This window comes from Molossus molossus, unplaced genomic scaffold (genome assembly GCF_014108415.1).
Source record: "Molossus molossus isolate mMolMol1 unplaced genomic scaffold, mMolMol1.p scaffold_m16_p_10, whole genome shotgun sequence".
Lineage (NCBI taxonomy): Eukaryota > Metazoa > Chordata > Mammalia > Chiroptera > Molossidae > Molossus > Molossus molossus.
Window position 1 is genome coordinate 38482647 of NW_023425345.1, and position 23674 is coordinate 38506320.

Here is a 23674-nt window from a genome sequence, read left to right on the forward strand (position 1 = left end):
TTATCAGCACGGTGGAAGAGGCGCCCTCGCATTGCTAATGGCAGCAAAAACTGACTTAGCCTTTCTGAAGAGAATTTAGTATACACATTCATGTGAAAAGATGTTCTGGGTCTTCAGGCATTATGCTAATTTGGAGAGATTAGAAGGGGGTAAACGAGCAAGATCCCTGCTCTCATCAAGCTTTCATTTTAGTCAGGTAAATACAGATGATTTCAAGTAGAGACCAAGGCTACAAATGAAATAACTAGTACAATATGATAGAAGTTAATTGTTGGAGGGAATAAATGATGCTACTTTAGACTGACAAGACCTCTTGAGGAGGTGTTTCATTCATTCATTCGCTCATTCATTCAATGACTTCTGTGTGTCAGGTATCATTCTAGGCACTGGGGATTTTCTAAGAGAGAGGAGTTTCAGTCCTCAGGAAGCTCACATCCTAAGAGGAAGACACAGACATGAAAAAAATAAAAATATGTTAGAAGACAGTAAGTGCTAAGAAAAGGGCACTAAGAAGTACACAGACAGGAGGTGATGCAGTTAGCATCCATCAAGGTTGGCCTCATTAAGAAGATGACATTCTAGTCAAGATTTGAGGGGAGGGGAGGGACCAGGAAGAGAAGATATTTGAAGAGCTGGGAGAAACAGAAGCACAAGCTCCCTCAGGTGAGCGTAGAAGGGCCTGGAGCACATGGAGCGAGAGGAGAGAGGGGGGAAGTGTGCCAGGGTTTGGATGTTAGTCCAGCTATAAGGGGAAGGCCTTGAGCCATTTTCATCAAGGGGATGGTGAAGATGATCTGATCGTGGGGGAAATGTACAAAGTGGACAGGCCAGTTCCGTTTTTTCTGAAGTTGAAATGAGATAGTATTTTGAAAGAAAGATCCCTTAAAAAAAAGTTGTGTGCCTTTTAAGTCAACGATTTAATCTCTCACCCTAATGTAATCCTGAGAAACTAATCTCCCCTTCAAAACAATTCTCCTGGCCTTCATATACTCCCGAATCAAGCATGTGCATGTGTGTGTGTACCACGCGCACTCACAACAACATACACAAACTTATTTTCATTCCAGCTTTCCCCGTAAACCAAAGTACCTCTGCTACCTTCTCACATTCCTCTTTGCCGAGAGGCAGAAAGCCTGTATGTCACCTGTACAAACAAGAGGTGGCAAGTTTTTGTTGAACAAAATTAGATTTGCCTGTACGTGAAATGAAACGACAGCTGACATGTTATTAGCAATCTTTTTAATTCTGCCATTTTAAAAGGCTTTACTGTATTTTACTTTATTTTAAAATTCAGCAGCCCAGTCCCTCCCACCTCTCATTTTTAACCGTCTTAACTCTATCATATACACATTCCTGGGCATTCTAGCGTGGTTTCGGTATGTTTGAAGAAGTTGGGCCCTTCTGTCTTTTTCCTTTTTTTGAATACACTTATGTACAAACACGTACCCTCAACCTTTAGTACACTTGTTTTGTAAATTCAAATTTTGAATATTAGGTGTCTCTAGAAAAAAAAGACATGCCTGTAACATGAATCAACATTTTGGTAGTATTATTACCAAGTCAAAGTCTCTCTTGATCATAAAATGCCTCTACTGAAAAGACTCCCAACCCAAAGTTCAAATGCCAGTAAGGATCACCGGCCAACCTTCTCTCACAGGGGTTTCTTCACAAATAGTCGGGACTGAATCTCGACACGTATGAGACCCAGGGAGTGACAGGTACCCTACCGTGGGTTTTGCCACACTGCTTGGTGAAACTCGGAGCACCCACGAACATTCCAGATTTCCTTTATAATCCAGTGGGCATCTTGGTGCTGAAGAAAAACCTCTGGGCTCTTCCATCTCCGCTTCAGAGTAACAGCCTGCGATCCGGGACACACAGGCACCAGGGACCAACGTGAACAAGGAAAACTGAGGTTCTATCACAAAGCTGAGGAACTTAGGTGTACAAGAAGAAATTCAAGGCTGTATTACAATCAGTTACAAGTTCTTGGGTAAAATAGATCATCCCATCTAATGTGTCCCATTTACTTGAAATGAGAGTGTCAGAGTAGAGTTTAAATTATAATGATATAAAATGCCTTTTAACATAATTTTTAAATTTTCTTAGAAAATGCACAGTGGATTACATTCTTTACTCCCAGTGTGTTTTCATGCCTTTCTTCCTTCGAGGTGAAACTGAAGATCTGTTCCTAAAATCTTCACTAATTGTACTGAGCATTTATCCTATTGGGACAAATGAGTGCAGTTGGGGAGTTTGTGACTGGGGTCAAGAAAAGGAGAATATGCTGGAAACACTGGGAAGTCTCTCACTTTTCTGACCTGCCCTTAAGTTTAAGGGCACCTTTTTTTTTTTATTAAAAAAATTTTATTTCCTCTATTTATTTTTAGAGAGAGAGGAGGGGAGAGGGAGAGAGAGATAGAAAATTGATGAGGGAGAACATTGACTGGCCACCTCCTGCATGCCCTGCACTGGGGATTTGGCCCACAACCTGGGCACATGCCCTGACTTGGAATCAAACCAGCGACCCCTTGATGCATGGGTCAATGCTCAACCACTGAGCCACACTGGCCAGGCTCAAGGGCACCTTTAAATCTGCAGGGATACTTGCAGAGCTTCAGTCAACTTCTTCTTCAGGTTACATCTTTGATTCTTTCTTTCTCTCTTATGTCTATTATTTACCCCCTCGATAAAATCTTCTGAGAAACTACATATTGAAAGTCAAATGTATTCAAATTAACATGTTTTAAAGTATGAGTATTAATTAATATATGCAGTGTATATATGTTCTGTGTAGAGAGATTAATAATCTAACCAAGGAGACACATCTCTAAGAGTGGTAGAAAGGAAATAAAATGCTACAAGAATTCAGGATTCTACTCCATTGCTCAGTACTCTGTTACTTCTTTGCAAATTCTCCTTTTCATTTATATGGCTACTATGATCTAATATATAGATGTACTAAGTCTACTTTGATTTAATAGTAACCCAACTGCCTGGCCAGTATGGCCCAGTGGATTGAGCATCATCCCATGGACAGAGAGATCCTGTTTGATTCCTGGTCAGGGCACATGCCCTGGATGTGGGTTCCATCCCCAGTAGAGGGCGTGCAGGAGGCAGCCCATTGATGATTCTCTCTCACATGGATGTTTCTATCTCTCTCTCCCTAAAAAAACCAATAAAAACATATTTTAAAAAATAGTAACCTAACTGATTTCTCAGTCGCTAATCTTTCCCCACCTCATCCTTCAATCCGGGAATAGTGTATAAAACAAAGGAACTGAGTTCCTTCCTCGTACAAAGCAACCGAAGTAGTGCACCTTGCAAGGTCTTTCACAGGCTGGTCCTAATATGTCTTTCCAATCTCTTTGATCTCTTTTCCTCTACACATGAATCCTCCATGAAAAATCTGCCTGGAAAAAGAGCCAAATCCTATAAAGCCATGAATTCCCAACCAGTCGCTGCTTTTTATAAATGGGGAACAGCAGAAAACTCATAGCTAAGATTCATTAATTTCCCTGCATAAAAAGCAAGTGGTAAGAGTGGGTGGTTGTTAAAAATGGCATACTCCTAACATTTTGTCTCACACAATAGTCATAGAAGTAAAATAAAAACAATGTCCTTTCATATAAAAAACTTCCTAAGTTATTTGGCATGCATAAGAATTTCTGGACATATACACATGAGAAATAACTTCTCTACACTTTAGCAATGTTCATTTTCTAATAGCCTGAAAGGGACAGTTCAAAGAATACATCAGAATCAGATGGTCACCACCACCACTCTTATTGACCCTTCTCCTTGGTCACACCTTCCCTATTCTAAGTGCTTTACATACATTACATTACTTAGTCACTCACTGAAATTATTCCTTTAACTCAGCCCATTGTATTCATTAGGTTTTGGGATCTTGGACCTAAGTTTACCCTCTAAACTTTAGTTAAGAGCAAGAAAAAAAAAGTAAAGATCCCCAGACAATCACAATATCAACTCTCCTCATTTCAGCTTAAACTACTCAGCCTAAACACTAAAAACACAGAGTTTATAGAGTTCCAAAGAAAATAAGGGAACCCAGACAGGCAATGCTTTTTTGTTGTTGTTAATCCTCATCAGAGGATATTTTTTCATTGATTTTTAGAGAGAGTAGAAGGGAGGGAGGGAGAAAGAGAGAAACATTGATGTGAGAGATGCATCAACTGGTTGCCTCCCGCACAACCCCAATCAGGGCCAGGAATTGAACCTGCAACCCCTGACCAGGAATCAAACCCATGCTCCTTCAATCCATGGGCCACTGCTAACCACTGAGCCAAACCAGCCAGGGCAATATGCAATGCTTTGTAAGAAATTCTTGCCAGCTATGTCAATGCGATGACAGGAATATCAATTACCTGGCCCGGGTGCACTGGCCACCGAAGGTGGGAGTGGGGGCAGTTGTTTCCATGTGAAGGTTTTGCTTTCATTATTTATCTGAAATGAAGTGAAACTTGTATCGGGAGAGAACAGTTTAAAAATAAATAAAAACAAATGCCTGAGACAACATGCAGTCTGTACCAAATGTATATCTAGAATTAAAACAGCCTTAAGAAATGTCAGTTTTACTTTAACTCTGTCCAAGGGAGAACATATTCTTACAGAACTTTAATGTGCATTTTAATGTATTTCAAAATTAGAATAAATAAAATACTACTGTATAGTCTTCTCTTTCATAATGCTGAAGAAAGAGGCATTGTTTTCATAATATCTGAAAAATATTTACCTTTGATTTTGGATTGGATGCAGTCCAAGAAGACACTCAGCCTGGCAAATACACCTGGCTTCCTGGCCGGGCACAGCCAGCTCCCCGGCTGACGATGCCAAAGGGACCAAGGGATCCTTTTCATGTCTCCACACGAATGGCCCACCAGAGTCCTCCTGAAACACCAAAGAAATGTGTTCTAGAAATTTTCTGTAATCAGTGCTCCTGTTTTCAATTTTGGAACAGGAATAACCAATAATTTACACATAACATATTCCTTTCATTTCTGAAAGAATTATTCTTTGTCAATTTGTATGCCTTTGTATACTTAGACTCAAATTAATAAAATCACAAATGAAAGAGGAGACATTACAAGTGATACCACAGAAATACAAAGAATCATAAGAGACTGTTATGAATAATTATACACCCAAAATTGGACCACCTATAAGAAATACAGTCATGCACTACATAACAACGTTTTGATCAATGACAAACCACATATATGATGTCAGTCCCATAAAATTATAATGAAACTGAAAAACTCCTATCATCTAGTGACATCATAACTGTCCCAACATGGTGGTGCAGTACAATCTTTGTGTGTTTGTGGTGATGCTGGTGTAAACAAACCCACCATGCTGCCAGTCATATAAAAGTGTAGCACATACAGTTGCAGTAGTAGGCTATACCATCTAGGTTTGTATAAGTACAATATATATTTGCACAAAGATAAAATTGCTTAATGACGCATTTCTCAGAATGTATCCTTGTCATTAAGCAGAGCGCATGACCTAGAATCATACAACCCACCAAGACCTAATCAATCATAAGGCAATAGAAAATCAGAACAGACAAATACAAGTAAGAAAATTGACTCAGTAATCAAAAACATCCCAACAAAGAAAAGCCCAGGACCAGATGGCTTCACTGATGAATCTACCAAACATTTAAAGAATTAACTCCAATTTTTATCAAATTCTTCAAAAAAAATTAAAGAGGAGGAAATACTCCCAAGCTGATTTTATGAGGCCAGCATTACTCTGAGACCCAAGACAGATTGGGACATTACAACAACAATAAAACCACAGGCCAGAATCCCTAATGAACAAAGATGTAAAAATACTAAATAAAATGTAGATTGTCCCTGACTTATAATTGTTTGACTTACAATTTTTTTTACTTTATGGTGGTTAAAAATCAATATGCACTTACTAAAAGCTATACTTTGAATTTTAATCTTTTGCTAGGCTAGTGATATGCAGTATGATACTCTCTCTAGTGATGCTAGGCCATAACGGTGAGATAATTTTGCCCAACTGTAGGCTAATATAAATGTTCTGAGCACATTTAAAGTAAACTAGGCTAAGCTGTGATGTTTGGCAGATTTGCTGTATTAAATGTATATATATATTTTAAATCGTTATTCAAAGATCTTTTTCCATTTATTTTCAGATAAGTGTGAGGGAGGGAGGGGGAGAGAGAAACATATTGACGAGTTGACTCCCGCATGATCCCAACCAGGGCCTGGCAGTGAACAGCAACAGAAGTATGTGCCCTTGACTAGAATCAAAGCCACCGGTCTTCAGTCCATGGGCAGACACTCCAACCGCTGGGCCAACCTGGCCAGGGCATAAATGTATTTTTTACTTAATTGTATTTTCAACTTACAATGAGTTTACCAGGATATAACCTCATCATAAATCAAGGAGCATCTGTACTGACGAACTGAATTCAAAAGGATATGATTCTTTTGATGATTAAGTAAGATTTATTCCAGTGATGCTAGGTTGGTTCACTACACAAATCAATAAATGTGGTATTAATAAAATAAAAGTTAAAAATTACACTATTATGTCACTGGTACAGAAAAAAACATTTAATATCCTTTCTTGATTTTAAAAACTCTCAGTAAATTGGGTATAAACCAAACATACCTCAACATAATAAAATTTCTATATAATTACACACAGGAAACATCATATTTAACCGTGAAAGGATGAAACATTTTCATCTAAGACTAGGGATAAGACAAGCGTGCCCACTCCCATCATTGCTATCAGTTAAGGGGAAAAAAGGCATCCAAATCAGAAAGAAACAAGTAAAATTGTATTTGCAGATGATGTAATCTTATATATAGAAAATTGAACCAACTAAAAAATATAGTAAAGTTTCAGGACACCATATGAACATAGAGAAAGCAGTTTATCGTTACACACTAACAACAAAATATATGAAAAAAAAATTTCAAATCTTATGTATAATAGCTCAAAAAGGACACAATCCTAAGGAATACATTTAACAAAGGAGGCGAAAGCTCTCTACTAAAAAGTATAAGACTTGGACAAAAGAAATTAAGGAAGACACAAATAATTTAAAAACTAAGGGCATGGGGGGATAAATGGTGATAAAAAAATAAAATAATATATATTTAAAAAAATCTATCCCATGCTCCTGGATCAGAAGAATTAATATTATTTAAATGTCCACACTAATAAAAGCCATTTATATATTCAATGAAGTTTATACCAGAATTTTAGCGGTATTTTTTCACAGAAATTAAAAAAAAAAAAAAATCCTAAAATTCATATGAAACTACAAAAGACCCTAAATAACCAAAAAAACCCTAAGAAAAAAACAAAGTTAAAGGCATCAAACTTCCTGATTTTAAAATATATTATAAATCTACAGTAATCAATACAATATGGTACTGATATAAAAATAGACACATAGACAAATGGGACAGAATTGTGAGCCCAGGAGAAAGCTTTACATGTATGGTCAACTAATATTTCACAAGGGAACAAAAAAATACTGAATAGGGAAAGTATAATCTCTTCCATAAATGGTGTTAGGGAAACTGGATAAACACATGCAGAAAAATGAAAATGGATTCCTATCTTAACCCCTCACAAAAAATAAGACCCCTAGAAGAAAACACTGGGGAAAAGCTCCTTGACATTGACCTTGGGAATGACTTTTGGGATATGAAACCAAAAGCACAAGCAACATAAGCAAAAGTCAATTATTGTGACTATGTCAAACTAAAAGGCTTCTGCATATCAGAAGAAACAACAAAATAAAAAGGCAACTTATGAAATGAAAGAAAATATTTTAAAACCATATATCTGATAAGTGCTCAATGTCCAAAATATATAAAGAATTCATATAAATTAATAACAAAAATCAATGCAATTTAAAATGGGCAGAGGATCTGAATACACATTTTCCAAAGAAGATATACAGATAGCCCACAGGTACATGAAAAGCTTCTCCACTCACTAATCATCAGGATAATGTCAATTAAAACTATGATGAACTATCACCTCACACCTGTTAGAATGTCTATCTTCAAAATGACCAGAGATAAAAAGTGCTGGAAAGGATGTGGAGAAGAGGGAGCCCCCATGCACTGTTGGTGGGAGTGTAACTTGGTGCAGCCACTATGGAAAATAATGTGGACATTCTCAAAAAATTAAAAATAGAGCTGCCATATGATTCAGCAACCCCACTTCTGGGTATGAACCCAGAGGAAATGAAAATAGGATATCGAAGAGGGTTAGGCACTCCCATTGAAGCATTATCCACAATAATCAAGATGTGGAAACAACCTATTTTTCTGTCAAAGAATAAATGGGTAAAAAAGATATGATTGAATATATATATATAATGGAATATTATTAAACTGTGAGAAAGAAGGAAGTCCTGCTATTTACAATAACATAAATGGTTCTTGAGGACACTAGGCTAGATAAAAAGTCAGGCAGTAAAAGGTAAATGCTGCATGATCTCCCTTAGAGGTGGAGTCTTAAAAAGCTGAACTCACAGAAACAGAATAGAATGATGGTTACCAGAGACGGGTTTGGAAATGGGAAAATCATTGTGACTGAAATGTAGTAAGCAAGAGGAGAGAAGAATAAAATCAATCAGAAAAGTCAGCAGGAACGGGACAAACCTTGTTCCAGATATCCCTTTGAAGGGCAAAGAATTTGAAATTTTTAAGAAAATCTAAAAATTGAAATTTGCTGTGAGCAAAGAACCACAGGGTTCTACCTAGCATATCTGAAACTCTCATGTCTCTGCATTCCAACGTTTTTATTTTCACCATCCTGGATGAGAAATTACATCAGCAGGTCTATTACCTCTGAGCAAAAATCAATTAGCTGATAGAAATAGTCGAGTCTAATTTATCTAAGCAAGCATCTGAAGTCACCCTTTTGTAAAAGAAATCTAGCCCCAGTCACTAGTCAGAATGGCCTTCCTTTTTCCTTCCCTCACATTGGCTGTAAATTTGGTCACGCTGCGGTAGGTGACCATTGGACATGACTGAAATATGAATAAGTGCCCGCCGAGGTCACGCTATGCAGGCCACCTCTGACATGAACCTAATTCACTCCCCGGTTCTTTGCTGTCTTGATACAGATTAAGGTCTTCCTTCGATGTTACGTGCTGTCAAACATGACAGAGACAGTAGAGCCATTTGTGATATCTTTTGAAAGTAAAGAGAAATACCATCCCTCAAAAGGGGGAGAATGAACACACGAATTTAGAGTGTTTTTCTGTTTGATTTTTGTAATAGCACTTTATGTCCTCCAGCAGATCTGGGAGTGCCCTTCCCATTTTCCTCAGGTCTTCCTGTCCACATCCTGGCTCTGTGACTGCCGCTCTTCCCTGTCCACCCCACCCAGGAAGCAGGCCAGAGGTGAAGGAAGCACTTGTCCTGCAGCCACTGAACTATGACCTTGAGGAAGTAGTGTAAGTACCCAGCTCCTTCACCCCCCAGAGAGGATCAATATTCTTAGTGTGTTTTGCATCACTGCCAGGGTTTTGCTGCAGAATGAAGCTCAGTCCCTCACTGTGGTAGTGATTAACTGCACCACCTGGATTGGCTGCCTTCCCTTCCCTATACCTCCTCCTCACTTCCCTACCAGGGATCCGAACTTTCTAAAAAGATCATTGCCACAGGTCTGATTCTGGTGATTGCAAATTAAGATATGCAACATACAACAGAATTTGAGTAATGCTTGATGCGTGAAAGGGTTTAAATGCAATAAATTTATATTCACTATTAAGAAGGGACCTCCTCCCTTCTCCATGTTTTTACATGGATGGACTTCTATTCACATTAATTCCCAGTTTTCTCCCCATAGAGGTGACATCCACTGGTTCATGTCTCTTGATTTGGGGTGGAGGGCAAATATCAAAAAAGCAGTGAAGACCAGAGATTCATTCTTTCTTCTCTCTCTGCTCTGACCAGTATAAAATGATAGAACTGCCCTGAAGACCACAATTTTCCTTTAGGTGGGCTGCTCAGATCCAGACTAGATATTGAAGGTAGGCTACAGAGTGTTAGAAATCCTTTTTGGTGTACATCTGAAGGCACATTCCTCAGTAAAGCTGGGGTTTGCAACCCATTTGCCCCTATTCTGCCGTTTTCTTAGCTGATTCTGAACTTGCCAATAGTATGATTGCCCATGTGAATACATCTGCACAGCTTTGTACCCTTATAATATCACTGAAACTAAACTACGGCTTTGTGATATGGTTTCCACTGCATATAAAAACCACATTTTCAAAGGTTCTCATTGTCTTCATGATTATTTTATTTATCTGTGGTGGAAAATCAAGTGTGAATAACACTGAAGATTAACAGCAATTTTAACCAATTAAACTCCTAAGTCGTAAATAAGATACACTAATTTAGAATCCTTCTTTGCTTGTTCCTCTTTTCCCAAAGCCTTAAATATATCTGAAGACATCCTCCCACCTGCAGGCCAGTTTGGTGGTGCTGCCATCTCCTACCTCCTCGTGGCTCCTCTCTGTTTCCACCTGCTCTTCTGGCTGCGGGCTGTTTCCACCCTCTCTCTGCCGTCTCAGCGCGTTTGGACACAGTAACTCACTCTTCCTGCTGTCCCACTGGCCTTTGGGTGAGGGGATGTGGCATGGCTCCATGAAGCACAGGCTATCTATCCTTCTGTGTAAGGAGAGTCTCCTGCCGATGACAACTTTCTCTCTGCATCTGCAAAATCATAACCATCTCACCTGACCTCCAGCCGCTGCAAAGCCAGCACACATCATCTTCTCTGTGATCCCTCCTGGGTGAGCAGAACAGTAAGTGTGCCCCCAGATCTCTCTTGCTAACACGGGCACTTGGATCTGTTGTCAGCGACCTGCCAGGCCCCCATCTAATTAAGAAGCAGATTTAGAAAGGGAGCTTAATAATGAAGTAAGCAAGAAGCTGTGTTAAAAATACGTGTAAGTTCGGACTTGCTCCGCACCAACATCCTTGCAATCACTCCGCTATGCCTGAGCTGGTGCAGAATTGAATCACAGGATGTGTGTCTCGAGCAGGGCGTCTTCATTTCCAGATCTGACGTCTTTGTAAAGGAAAGAGGCTGACAGGAGAACAAGACCAGAAACACCTTTTCCTAACTTATTTCCAATTTAAATTTTAGTGTTTCAAATATTGCTACATCGGAAGTCAGAAAGAATTCAACAAGATATGAAGTGGTGTTATATGCGGGTGACATGATTACAAATTTACGCAGATGAAAATATTATGCAAATATAAATATGAGATAGCAATATGTTTTTGTGATTTCCTAAGATAAATAAAAAACCGTATTCCTTTTTTGCCTTCAATTGTCCCTGTGACCTAAACTCCACTCCAGTTGAAAATGGCACTAATGATGAACACCAAAGAATTTCTTCTTATAACTGACCCTCAGTCAGGCCTGTGTTAACGTGCTTTCTGCATGACTTATTCTATCACTTTAGATTCATGACATTAAAAAAAATTAAGTTGGCTATTTTATAGCCTTAGACCTTTTTGGACAACATGAAAATTACCTTCCATTTATATAGCACCTTACTATTCATAGAGCCCTGTGCTCCAACCTAATGACGCGACAGCATCGTGAGGCAGGCTGGCCCTCTGATCTCACACCTGAAGAAGCCACACTCCTGAAGATGCGAGCTCCCAGCACCAGCAGGACAGAACCCTCAGGACACCAGCCCAGCTCTGACTCTAAGTCTTGTGCTCTTTTCAATGTATTGACCTAACACATGAGTAATTTAATGTATTCAAACTCCTCTTTTCAGGGACCACCCATTCCATCAGTGTGGCTTGCCGTGTCTCAAAATCGAGAACTCATTTTCTCTGAGATTGAAAGGCTGGATTCACCTTTGAGAAGACTGACATCGGTCGTCTGGGGGTCATGGAGTTGGCATCGGTTGAAGGTGCTAGAGAATGGGCATATTTCTTCAAGGGCTTTGAAGCCAGTCAGTCAATAAATATGTCCCGTTTCCTTGAATCTAGGTAAACTAGTCCTGGGGAGAGAGTGCTGAGTTAGACAGAGATCTGCCTCGCAGAGGTTCCCACTCTGAGTGGTGAGATGTAGAAAATGATCACATAAAACAATGTCAAGAACATGTATGTGTAATAAGATGATAAAAGTGGGCAGTGTAGAAAGTCAGTGATGGAAGAAGAGTCCCGCTGCAGTGACGTGGTCTGAGGAGAGATAAGTGTGTTCTATTTTTTTTTTTTTTTTGTGGTACGTGCCCTTAGCGGGAACCAAACCTAGGACTCTCTGCTCCGCCGACTGACATTCAATCACTGAGCCAAACTGGCCAGGATGAGTAAGTGTGTTCTAAGTGGGAGAATACAGAGTGCAGAGCTTCAGTCCTGCCAGTGTGGCTCAGTGGTTGAGCGTCGACCCATGCACCAAAAGGTTGCTGGTTCGATTCCCAGTCAGGGCACATGCCCAGGTAGTGGGCCTGATCCCCAGTGGGGGGCATGCAGGAGGCGGCCAGTCAATGTTCTCTCTCATCGATGTTTGTCTCTCTTTTCCCTTCAGAATGCTGAATAAGTTTGGTGTTTAAGAGAAAGTAAGAAGCTCTGGCCAGTTTGGCTCAGCGGTTAGAGCATCGGCCTGTGGTCCAGAGAGACCTGGGTTCGGTTCCCACTAAGGGTGCGTACCTTGGTTGCAGTTTGTCCCCGGCCCTCGTTGGGTTGTACGGGTGGCAGCCACTCGATGTGTCCCTTTCACGTTGATGTTTCTCTCTCTCTCTCTCTTCCTCTCTCTCCCTCCCACTCTATCTGAACAAAAAATGGAAAAATGTCCTCAGGTGAGGATAAAAAAAAAAGAGAGAGAGAGAAAGTAAGAAGACTGTGGTGCCTGAAGGAACAAAAGGAGGAAATTAAGTGGAGGTTGAAATCACATGGAGCCCAAGTCAGGCTGGGAGTTCAAGAATTATCAGCTGAGCCATGGCTGATTTTAAATCCAAGCTTTGATACCTATTAGTCATGAGATATTAGAAAGTCACATAAATCTTTCGGCCATAACCTACTCATTTGTAAAATAGGGAGGGTAAAAATCTCCTCCTATGGTTGTTGCAAAGAAGGTCTTTGGAAAACGCAATTTGGCTGCAGGAAGTGCAGTAGCTGTGAACATGAACCCTGTACGCAAAGGTAATCCTCTCTCCTTCAACTCACAGATTCCAAGTAAGTGGCTCAGAAACAGAAGGAAGATGTAAAAGAAAACAATCTTATACAGTGAAAAGAAGCAAAATGCAAACATCGACCCATTCAGATGGATCAGTATTTTATGATGATTTTAAGAATTCTACAGTCTAGGCCAGCAGTCAGCAAACCATAGTCAGAGGGTCAATTCCGTGTCAGCACCAACCCCCTCCAGTCCCTGGTCCTATTTACTGCAGTCCAGGAACTATAATGGTTTGTACATTTTTAAATAGTTGAAAAAAATCCAAATAAGAATAATATTTTGTGACACATAAATATTATACGAAATTTAAATTTCATGAATGAAGTTCTGTTGGAACCCACTGTGTTACATATTGTCCATGGCTGCTTTGTGCTACAATGGCAGAATTGAGTAGTGTGACAGGGACCATATGGCAAAGCCTCAAAAACATATCTGGCCCTTTACAGATCTAGCCTACTTGTGTTCTCACTAAAGGGAAAACATAAAACAGCTCATTCTGTAATTTGATAACCTATTACAACTAAATAAAACATGGTTTCTGTCTTTTGGAAGGAACAAAGGCTAAAGCAGATATTGCCTTATATCATTTTCATGAGGTATTTTTAAAATTAACAACCTACAGTCAAGTTTCTGCAAATGTGAAATGTTTACCTTCACTAATGTTTCCCCATCCAGTCACAGCACAGATCTCCGAGGACAGCAGAGGCTCCGTGCTGTGGGGGAGACACGCTGACCTCACAGCAGAGCTGAGCTCCAGGGTGAGCCCAGCTGCATGAGGACGATGTCAGAGGCAAAGCTCGATCTCTCCAAGTCTTTATGCACCACGATGTGTTCTGCCTTTCTTACCTGCATCAGTGACAAGCAAGAAAATACAAGATTAAGTCAACGAGTCAAACTACGTCCTCTCATGATGGTCCAAAACAAATCTTCAATCTCTGCATTTCCAACCAGCAATGAAGATGACTTTGTACTAAATCTAAAAGGGTGATCTCAGTTTATAATTTGCAGGAGGCTGTGAACCACGTTCTGGGGATGGGCAGCCCTGGAGAAACCAGACTATGTGGGCCTCCGCACACAGACCTGAATTTGTGCTCCCTGAACAACTTCACCTAATTCTCTGATTAAATTATGATCTCAAATTGTATCTTTCAATGTTGGCATAAATGATCAATGTCTAGGGGCACTAGGAGATGAATATCTAATTACATACTTTTGCTAAAGAAAGTCCCCAGCATGTGACAACACCGAGAGGGCAGGCAAATGACCTGGAAAACATTTCCCACCTGCTCAGTTGGTTCTTTCAGGGTTCGGTCATGGTCCCCAGCAATGACAGTCCAGAAGACTGGATTATTTTTCCTAAAAAAAGAAGAAGAGTTTAACATGGAATGACATTTGTCGCCATTTGGCTCACCCTTTCCGGCTTTGCGAAGATGCACTGCTCAGTTCAGCCAGGTGCCACCCAGTCGGTCGCCCTCCTGGCACCTTGGCGTGCTCTCCCACGGGAAGGTGCACCACGCCTCCTCATCTACCTGGAAAGGAATTCTTACTTGCATACCTTCCCTCCTTCTTTTGGCCATAAAATGTCTTTGGAGCTCTTAGCAAATAACACCAAAGGTTATTTTTAAGTTGAGAAGGAAAAAAGAAAAGAGCTTATTTTGATCTCACAATAATGTTAAGAACACATGAAAAAACTTATATACATATATGCATAGCCCATGGTCACAGACAATAGTGTGGTGAAAGCCTAGAGTGGGACAGGGGCTGGGTAGCGGGGAACCAAGATGGGGAGATGGGGGACATCTGTAATACCGTCAACAATAAAATAAAATAATACATGAAAAAACCCTACATTCAAAATGAGATAGCTTCAGGTTTGGCTTTACTGTTAAAAGTATCCAAACAGCCCTGGCTGGTTTGGCTCAGTGGTTGGAGAGTCAGGCTGTGGATCAGAGAGTCCTGGGTTCGACTGCCACTAAGGGCATGTACCAAAAAAAAAAAAAAAAGTATCCAAACATTATCTTTCATGAATACATATCAAATTGCTATCTTTTATAAAATCACACAAATTGATTAAACTGAGGTTAAAAAGAGATTATCAGTTCAAAAATAGAAAGGCCTTGCCCTGGCTGGTTTGGCTCAGCGGTTAGAGCGTCAGCCCGTGGACCAGAGTCCCGGGTTGGGTTCCCGCTAAGGGCACGTACCTCGGTTATAGTTTGTCCCCGGTGAGGTTAGGGTCATGTGTGTGGCAACCACTCAATGTGTCTCTCTCACACTGATGTTTCTCTTTCTCTCTTCCTCCCTCTCTCCCTCCTGCTCTATCTGAAGATAAATGCAAAAATGTCCTCAGGTGAGGATAAAAAAAAAGGGAGGCCTCCTCTATGGTGTTAGAAATCACTGATTATTTGAGCAGGAAGATGATTGGAAGAAGCATGAGGGGGCTTGCTGGGTGTTTGCAATATTTTGTTTCTTCATCTGGGTGCTAGTTGATGGGTGCTCACTTTGTGAAAATTCCTCTAACTGGAAGTTTAAGATTTGTACATTTTTATATACTTCAAGAGGTTAAAAAACTTGAATCAACATCCACTCATTTGCCACATCAAGATTTCCAGCTGAAAAAATATCTGAGGAAAGAATCTTTTAATTGCCACAAATATTCTGTCCCTTCAGCTTAGAGTTGCTTTCATTTTACAAAAGTGTGTCTTCAGAAAAAATAAAGTCTTTGGAATTATTTTTCAACACCCTTTATTCAAAGGATAAGTTTCTTAGTACACATAGGCATCTTCTCTTGCCATCACCATGCTCATTTCAATTCCTTGCAGGGTGAGTCTTACTCATGTGTTTCAATACGCCTTTGTTAAGGGAGCTAACTCGGGGAAAGTGCTTGGCAAGTACCTTGCAGATGGTAATATTCATAATGGAGCCATTACCATTGTTATCATCTGCCATGCTCACTAATAGAAGGATTAAAGTTTATGTCAAAGTCACCCTCTAAGTTATTGTGAGTAAAAAACTTATTTCTTAAAGTCACTCTACATCTATAGATAGAGGATAGTGTGTACAGGACCATGAAATAATAAAAATTATGCCCAGCCAGTGTGGCTCAATGGTTGAGCATCGACCCATGCATCAAGAGTCGCTGGTTCAATTTCTGGTCAAGACACATGCCCAGGTTGTGGGCCTGATCCCCAGCGGAGGGCATGTAGGAGGCGGCCAGTCGATGTTCTCTCTCATTGATGTTTCTATCTCTCTCTCCCTCTCACTTCCTCTCTCTCTAGAATTAATAAAGGAAAAATTTAAAAAAAAATTATTGTAGAGGTGATAAGGTAGACCACAATTTGTAGTGACATTTTATGTGCACAGTCATGGAATATCCTTTAATTTGTGTAAAAAGCATGTGACAGAGCAACACACTTTTATGGAACAACAAAATCCGAGATTTTTCTGACAGTGAGATAAGGGCTCAAGGTATCAATTTATAAATTTTTTTCATCCTTTATTCCCACTTGCTCATAATGAAATCCTGTTTGTTATATTGTTAGGGTCTCGCCTCCAATCCAACAATGGCACATGTGTCACTTACTGCTATGGGAGAAGAAATAGTTCCTACTGAATTACATAGAAAAAGTGGCTGAAATTGAAAACATGGTATCAGCAACTACAAAGTTCTGGAGACAGCTCAAGCTCAGCAGGTTTGAGGAGCAGGTCTGGCCTACTGCGAGCAAGGCAGGGGAGTGGTCAAGATGGGTCAGAGAGACTGGGACTGGTTCTTGACCTTGACTATACATTGGAATCATCTGGGGAGTGTTTAAATATATGGTATCCAGAACCTACCTACAAGCGATTGCCTTAACAAGTCTGGACTAAAAAGGAATTAATTACATTTATACACCACAGATTAATCTATATAAGATGTTATGACCAGCCCGGGCTGGTTTTGCTCAGTGGTTAGTGTTGGCCGCACACCGAAGAGACCCGGGTTTGGTTCCCACTAAGGGCACGTACCTCGGTTGCAGTTTGTCCCTGGCCCTGGTTGAGGTTGTGTGGGTGGCAACCACTCGATGTGTCTCTTTTACATTGATGTTTCACACTCTCTCTTTTCCTCCCTCTCTCCCTCCTGTTCTATCTGAAGATAAATGCAAAAATGTCCTCAGGTGAGGATTAAAAAAAAAAAAAAGATGTTATGCCAATAAAAGTAAGTCAAAACAATATAAACTACAATTCTTTAACTTAATATCAAAACCAAGACAAACCAAACAATATACTGGTTTTAAGGTTCTATGGGTGTTAAAACTAAAACTTTTTTTAAAAAGCAAGACAATTATTAATGTAAAATTTTGCAGTGTTTACTTCTTGAGAGGGGGCACTAAGGGTGTTGAAAGGTAAGTATAAAGATCCTTTCTAAAGTGGGTGGTAGGAACACAAATGTAAAATAATAAGTGTTCTTTAAAGTACATATATTTTACATACATTCTTCTATATCATGTCATACCTCACAATTTAAAAACATTATTTGAAAAGTTAACCAAAATTTTAGTTCACTAGTAGTCAAGGTGGTGGATTATTTACTCTGCTCTCCACTGTGGTGAACTATATTTTAAGAGGAACAATACTAAAACAATTCGGGGGGGGGGGGGTCCGCTGCATGGAGAGGGAACTGGAACTACAACAGAATAATGAACATTTAGCTTAAGGATTAAATTAAGAGGCAATGTGAAATTGGTCTTCCTATGTAGGAAGGACTTATATGTGAAAGAAGAAATAGACTTAGTTCTTCTTTTCTGAAACATTTAAGAGCAGACTTCTCCAACGACTTACCATAGGCAATAATTGTAATTCCCAGACACCAGCTGAGCTTCATAAAGATATATATACTCCAAACCCACCTCTGGGGAATCTGATTTTAAAAGCTTGCCCAGGTAACTCTATGAAGCAATTATATTGAAATTTATATTATATGGAACTTATGTCCTAGTAAGAAAATTTTGTTTGTTAGCAGAGCAGACAAGATTCTTTATTATCTAGATCCTTGTTTTATCTCTTTCTCACTGTATGAAACTATTTACAGTCCTCAAACATGCCAAATTCACTCCGACATCCAAATGCTGCTGTCTTCTCCGGAATCCTGCTAGGACTCAGCTCAAGTACCATTTTCTCCAGGAAGCTTCTCTGGCTCCCCCGTAAGAGGCAGATATGCTCACCTCTCTGTGATAGCGCCCCCACTAGGGCACATTCAGTATGTGGTTACCGAGGAATGTTAGATCATAATGTCTAACCAGATACTTTAGATGATAAAGATGTTAAAAGTTGCCAGTGTGTATTAAAAAAACAAAAACTGCCCTGGCCGGTTTGGCTCAGCGGTTAGAGCATCGGCCTGCGGTCCTGAGAGACCCGGGTTCGGTTCCCGCTAGGGGCATGTACCTTGGTTGCAGTTTGTCCCCTGCCCTGTTTGGTCGTGCGGGTGGCAACCACTCGATGTGTCCCTTTCACATCGATGTTTCTCTCTCTCTCTCTCTCTCTCTCTCTCTCTCTCTTCCTCTCTCTCCCTCCCACTCTACCTGAACAAAAAATGTCCTCGGGTGAGGTTAAAAAAAAAAAAAAAAAAAAAAAAAACCTTTGTTTTCCCCCTTTGCCTCAAAATGCATAATCAGAGTCCAGGAAGATAATTTAAATATTAGATTTGCACAGGAATAGAGAAAGACAAAGAATTGTGCTCTGTACCCCTTTCTTCCTATTATAAAGTTTATTTCTTCTTCCCCCTATGTATGAGTTTATATACAAACCCAAACACGATTCTGGAAGTTTCGTGGTCCTAAATATAAAACTCATTCTCCTTCACTGTGGAGCTATATCAATGTAAGAAGAGGCTTTCTAAAATAGACATCCAGTTAAAAAGAAAAGAGATTAAACAGAGTAACCACATGGCCATAAACTCACCATACAGAATCGTTTTTGAAGAAGATATAGGATTGGTTTTGGGAGTGATGTTGATCCAATTTTGTTTAAAGAATCTATAGAAGAATTAAAAATCTTCTGGAGGACTTCCAAGGAGAAATCGACAACAATACAATCATAGCAGGGGACTTCAACACCCCATTGACAGCACTGGATAGATCCTCTAGGCAAAAAATTAGCAAGGAAACAGAGACTCTAAATGAAGCACTAGGCCAAATGGATTTAATAGATATCTACAGAGAATTACACCCCAAAACTACAGAATTCACATTCTTCTCAAGTGCACATGGGACATTCTCAAAGATAGACCACATGATAGGACACAAACTAAATCTCTACAAGTTCAAGAAGATTGAAATCATATCAAGCATCTTCTCAGATCACAATGGCATGAAACTAGAAATCAATTGCAACAAGAACATGCAAAGACATTTCAATACATGGAGGCTAAATAGCATGTTATTAAACAATGAATGGGTCACCGAGGAGATCAAGGAAGAAATTAAAAACTTCCTGGAAACCAATGAAAATGAACACACAACAACACAAAATCTATGGGATGCAGCGAAAGCAGTTCTGAGAGGGAAGTTCATAGCACTACAGGCCTACCTCAAAAAACAAGAAAAATTTCTAATTGACTGTCTAACCTCACAACTTAAAGAATTAGAAAGCAAACAAAAAGAAAACCCCAGAGCAAGTAGAAGGAAGGAAATAGTAAAGATCAGAGCAGAAATAAATGACATAGAGACCAAAAAAACAATTCAAAGGATCAATGAAACCAAGAGCTGGTTTTTCGAAAAGATAAACAAGATTGATGGACCCTTAGCTAGACTCACCAAGAAACAAAGAGAGAGAACCCAAATACACAAAATCAGAAATGAAAGAGGAGAAGTAACAACCAACATCAAGGAAATACAAAAGATCGTTAACAACTACTATGAACAACTATATGGCAACAAATTCGACAATCTAAACGAAATGGACAAATTTCTAGAAACACACAGTCTCCCAAAACTATTCCCGGAAGAGATAGAAAACTTGAACAGACCAATAACAACTAAGGAAATTGAAGAGGTAATCAAGACTCTCCCAGCAAACAAAAGCCCAGGCCCAGATGGTTTCACGGGGGAGTTTTACCGAACATTCAAAAAAGAACTTACACCCATTCTCCTCAAACTATTTCAAAAAATTCAAGAAGAAGGAAGACTTCCAAACGCGTTCTATGAGGCCAGCATAATTCTAATTCCAAAACCAGAAAAAGACACTACAAAGAAAGAAAACTACAGGCCAATATCCCTGATGAACATAGACGCCAAAATCCTGAACAAAATATTAGCAAATCGGATCCAGAAATACATCAAAAAAATTATTCACCATGACCAAGTGGGATTCATTCCAGGGATGCAAGGCTGGTACAATATTCGCAAATCAATAAACGTGATACACCACATAAACAAAATGAAGAATAAAAACCACATGATCATATCAATAGATGATGAAAAAGCATTCGACAAAATCCAGCATCCATTTCTGATAAAAACGCTCCGCAATGTAGGAATAGAGGGATCATATCTCGACATAATAAAGGCCATATATAAAAGACCTACAGCCAACATCATACTCAATGGGCAGAAACTAAAAACATTTCCATTAAGAACAGGAATAAGACAGGGATGTCCACTTTCGCCACTCTTATTTAACATTGTACTGGAAGTCTTAGCCACAGCAATCAGACATGAAGAAAAAATAAAAGGGATCCAAATTGGAAAGGAGGAAGTGAAACTGTCATTATTTGCAGATGACATGATATTGTACATAGAAAACCCTAAAGACTCCATCAAAAATCTATTAGACTTAATAAATGAATTTGGCAAAGTAGCAGGATACAAAATTAACGTCAAGAAATCGACGGCATTCTTGTACGCCAATGATGAAGTCACAGAAAGAAAAACTGAAAAAACAATCCCATTTACCATCGCACCAAAAAAATTACGATACCTAGGAATAAACTTAACCAAAGAAGTAAAGGACCTATTTGCAGAAAACTACAGGTCATTGAAAAAAGAAATAGAGGAAGATATAAAAAAGTGGAAGCACATACCCTGTTCATGGATTGGAAGAATTAACATCATTATAATGTCCATACTGCCCAAAGCAATCTATAGATTCAATGCAATCCCCATCAAAATACCAACGACATATTTCATAGAACTAGAACAAATACTTCAAAAGTTCATATGGAACCAAAAAAGACCCCGAATAGCCACAGCAATCTTGAAAAAGAAGAACAAAGTAGGTGGGATCACAATACCAGATATCAGGTTATACTACAAAGCGACTGTAACCAAACAGCCTGGTACTGGCACAAGAACAGGCATATAGACCAGTGGAACAGAACTGAAAACCCAGAAATGGACCCAAGGCAATACGCTCAATTAATATTTGACAAAGGTGGCAAGAGCATACAGTGGAGTAAAGACAGCCTCTTTAATAAATGGTGTTGGGAAAATTGGACAGCTACATGCAAAAAAATGAAACTAGACCATCAACTTACACCATACACAAAAATAAACTCAAAATGGATAAAAGACTTAAATGTGACCCGTGAATCCATAAAAATTCTATAAGAAAATGTAGGCAACAAATTTCGGACATCATACCGAGCAGAATTTTCACTGATACATCACCTAAGGCAACAGAAATAAAGGAGAAAATGAACACATGGGACTACATCAAACTAAAAAGCTTCTGCACAGCAAAAGAAACAATCATCAAAATGGAAAGGCAACCCACTGTATGGGAGAACATCATTGCCAATGATGTATCAGATAAGGGGTTAATTTCCAATATATATAGAGTGCTCATACAACTCCACAAAAGGAAGACAAAGAACCCAATTAAAAAATGGGCAGAGGAGCTGAATAGACACCTCTCCAAACAGGACATACAAATGGCCAAAAGACATATGAAGAAATGCTCAACATCACTAATCATCAGAGAGATGCAAATTAAAACAACAATGAGGTATCACCTCACACCTGTCAGAATGGCCGCCATCAACAAATCATCAAACAACAAGTGTTGGCGAGGGTGTGGAGAAAAGGGGACTCTAATACACTGCTGGTGGGAATGCAGACTGGTGCAGCCGCTATGGAAAACAATATGGTGCTACCTCTAAAAATTAAAAATTGAACTTCCATTTGACCCAGTGATCCCACTGCTGGGAATATACCCTAAGAAGCCTGAAACACCAATCAGGAAGAATATATGTACCCCCATGTTCATAGCAGCACTATTTACAATAGCTAAGATCTGGAAACAGCCCAAGTGTCCACCAGTAGACGAATGGATAAAAAAGCAGTGGTACATATACACAATGGAGTACTATGCAGCAGTAAGAAAGAAAGATCTCTTATCCTTTGAGACGACATGGAGGGACCTGGAAAGTATTATCCTAAGTGAAAGAAGCCAAGCAGAAAAAGACAAATACCACATGATCTCACTTATATACGGAATATAATGAACATAACAGTCTGAGGAATACAGTAGACCCAGACACATGGAAGTAGGGCACAGACTGACATCCCTCAGAAGAGGGGATGGGGGTGGGGGGGTGGGAAGAGATAAACCACAGAACTTATATGCATGTATGCATGACCAATGGACATGGACAACTAAGCCGGGGACAGGGTGAAGGGGGGGGTGGGGTGGGGGGTGCCAATGGGGTAAAAAGGTAAAATATCTGTAACAAAAAAATAAATAAAAATTCATATATATAAAAAAAAAAAGAATCTATAGAAGAAAAATCTAATAAAAAAAATGGAGTTGCCTATACTAGCTGACTACTTGCTCACCCAGGTCAATTATAAAACCACTGTAATACCAAGCTCACTAATACTACCTTTCAAATGCTAAGTGCCAGATCCCAGTGGATATGACTTGTGGCATATCTCTTAATAGTCCCATTGTATCTGACCCCTTTAGCATTTCTTCCTTCCTTGGCTCCATAAAATTACTTTCTTGGTTTTCTGGATATATCTATGGCCTTTTCTCAGTATCAGGTTTTTTTTCAGGATCTTATTCTTCAGCCTGAAAGATGTTCCACAAAGTACCATTCATAACTCTATTTTTATTAATTTACATATAGATGACTTCCAAGTTTGTCTCCTCAATCTAAATCTCTTTCTTGAATTCTAGAATCTAGGACTGCTAGACATCACCATCTAGATGTCCCACAAGCTCATAAAATATTCACGTGTCTCGAATGGAATCAATTGATTTTAACAGTCAAATGGTCTTATATTTGTCTGTATTACTTAGTGGTTCCACCATCCATATAGACATTCAAACTAGCATTCTGAAAATCATGCTATACATTTTTTTCCTTCATATACCCCCTTTCCCACAACATGTCTAATCAATTAATATATCTAGAATAAATTCTTACAATGACTTTTTCACTACTGGCTTTGCATGTAAGTTC

General features: G+C 39.3%; 1 protein-coding gene across 1 annotated transcript in view; it reads right to left on the reverse strand.

Annotated features, from left to right (window-relative positions):
- OVCH1 (ovochymase 1) overlaps positions 1–23674 on the reverse strand; it is a 67212-nt gene that overhangs the window by 21397 nt on the left and 22141 nt on the right. The window contains 8 exon segments of the mRNA XM_036251513.1: positions 1646–1861; positions 4757–4819; positions 4822–4860; positions 4863–4911; positions 10778–10920; positions 13891–13995; positions 13998–14085; positions 14523–14595. Of these exon segments, the coding sequence (XP_036107406.1) occupies positions 1646–1861; positions 4757–4819; positions 4822–4860; positions 4863–4911; positions 10778–10920; positions 13891–13995; positions 13998–14085; positions 14523–14595 (776 nt within the window).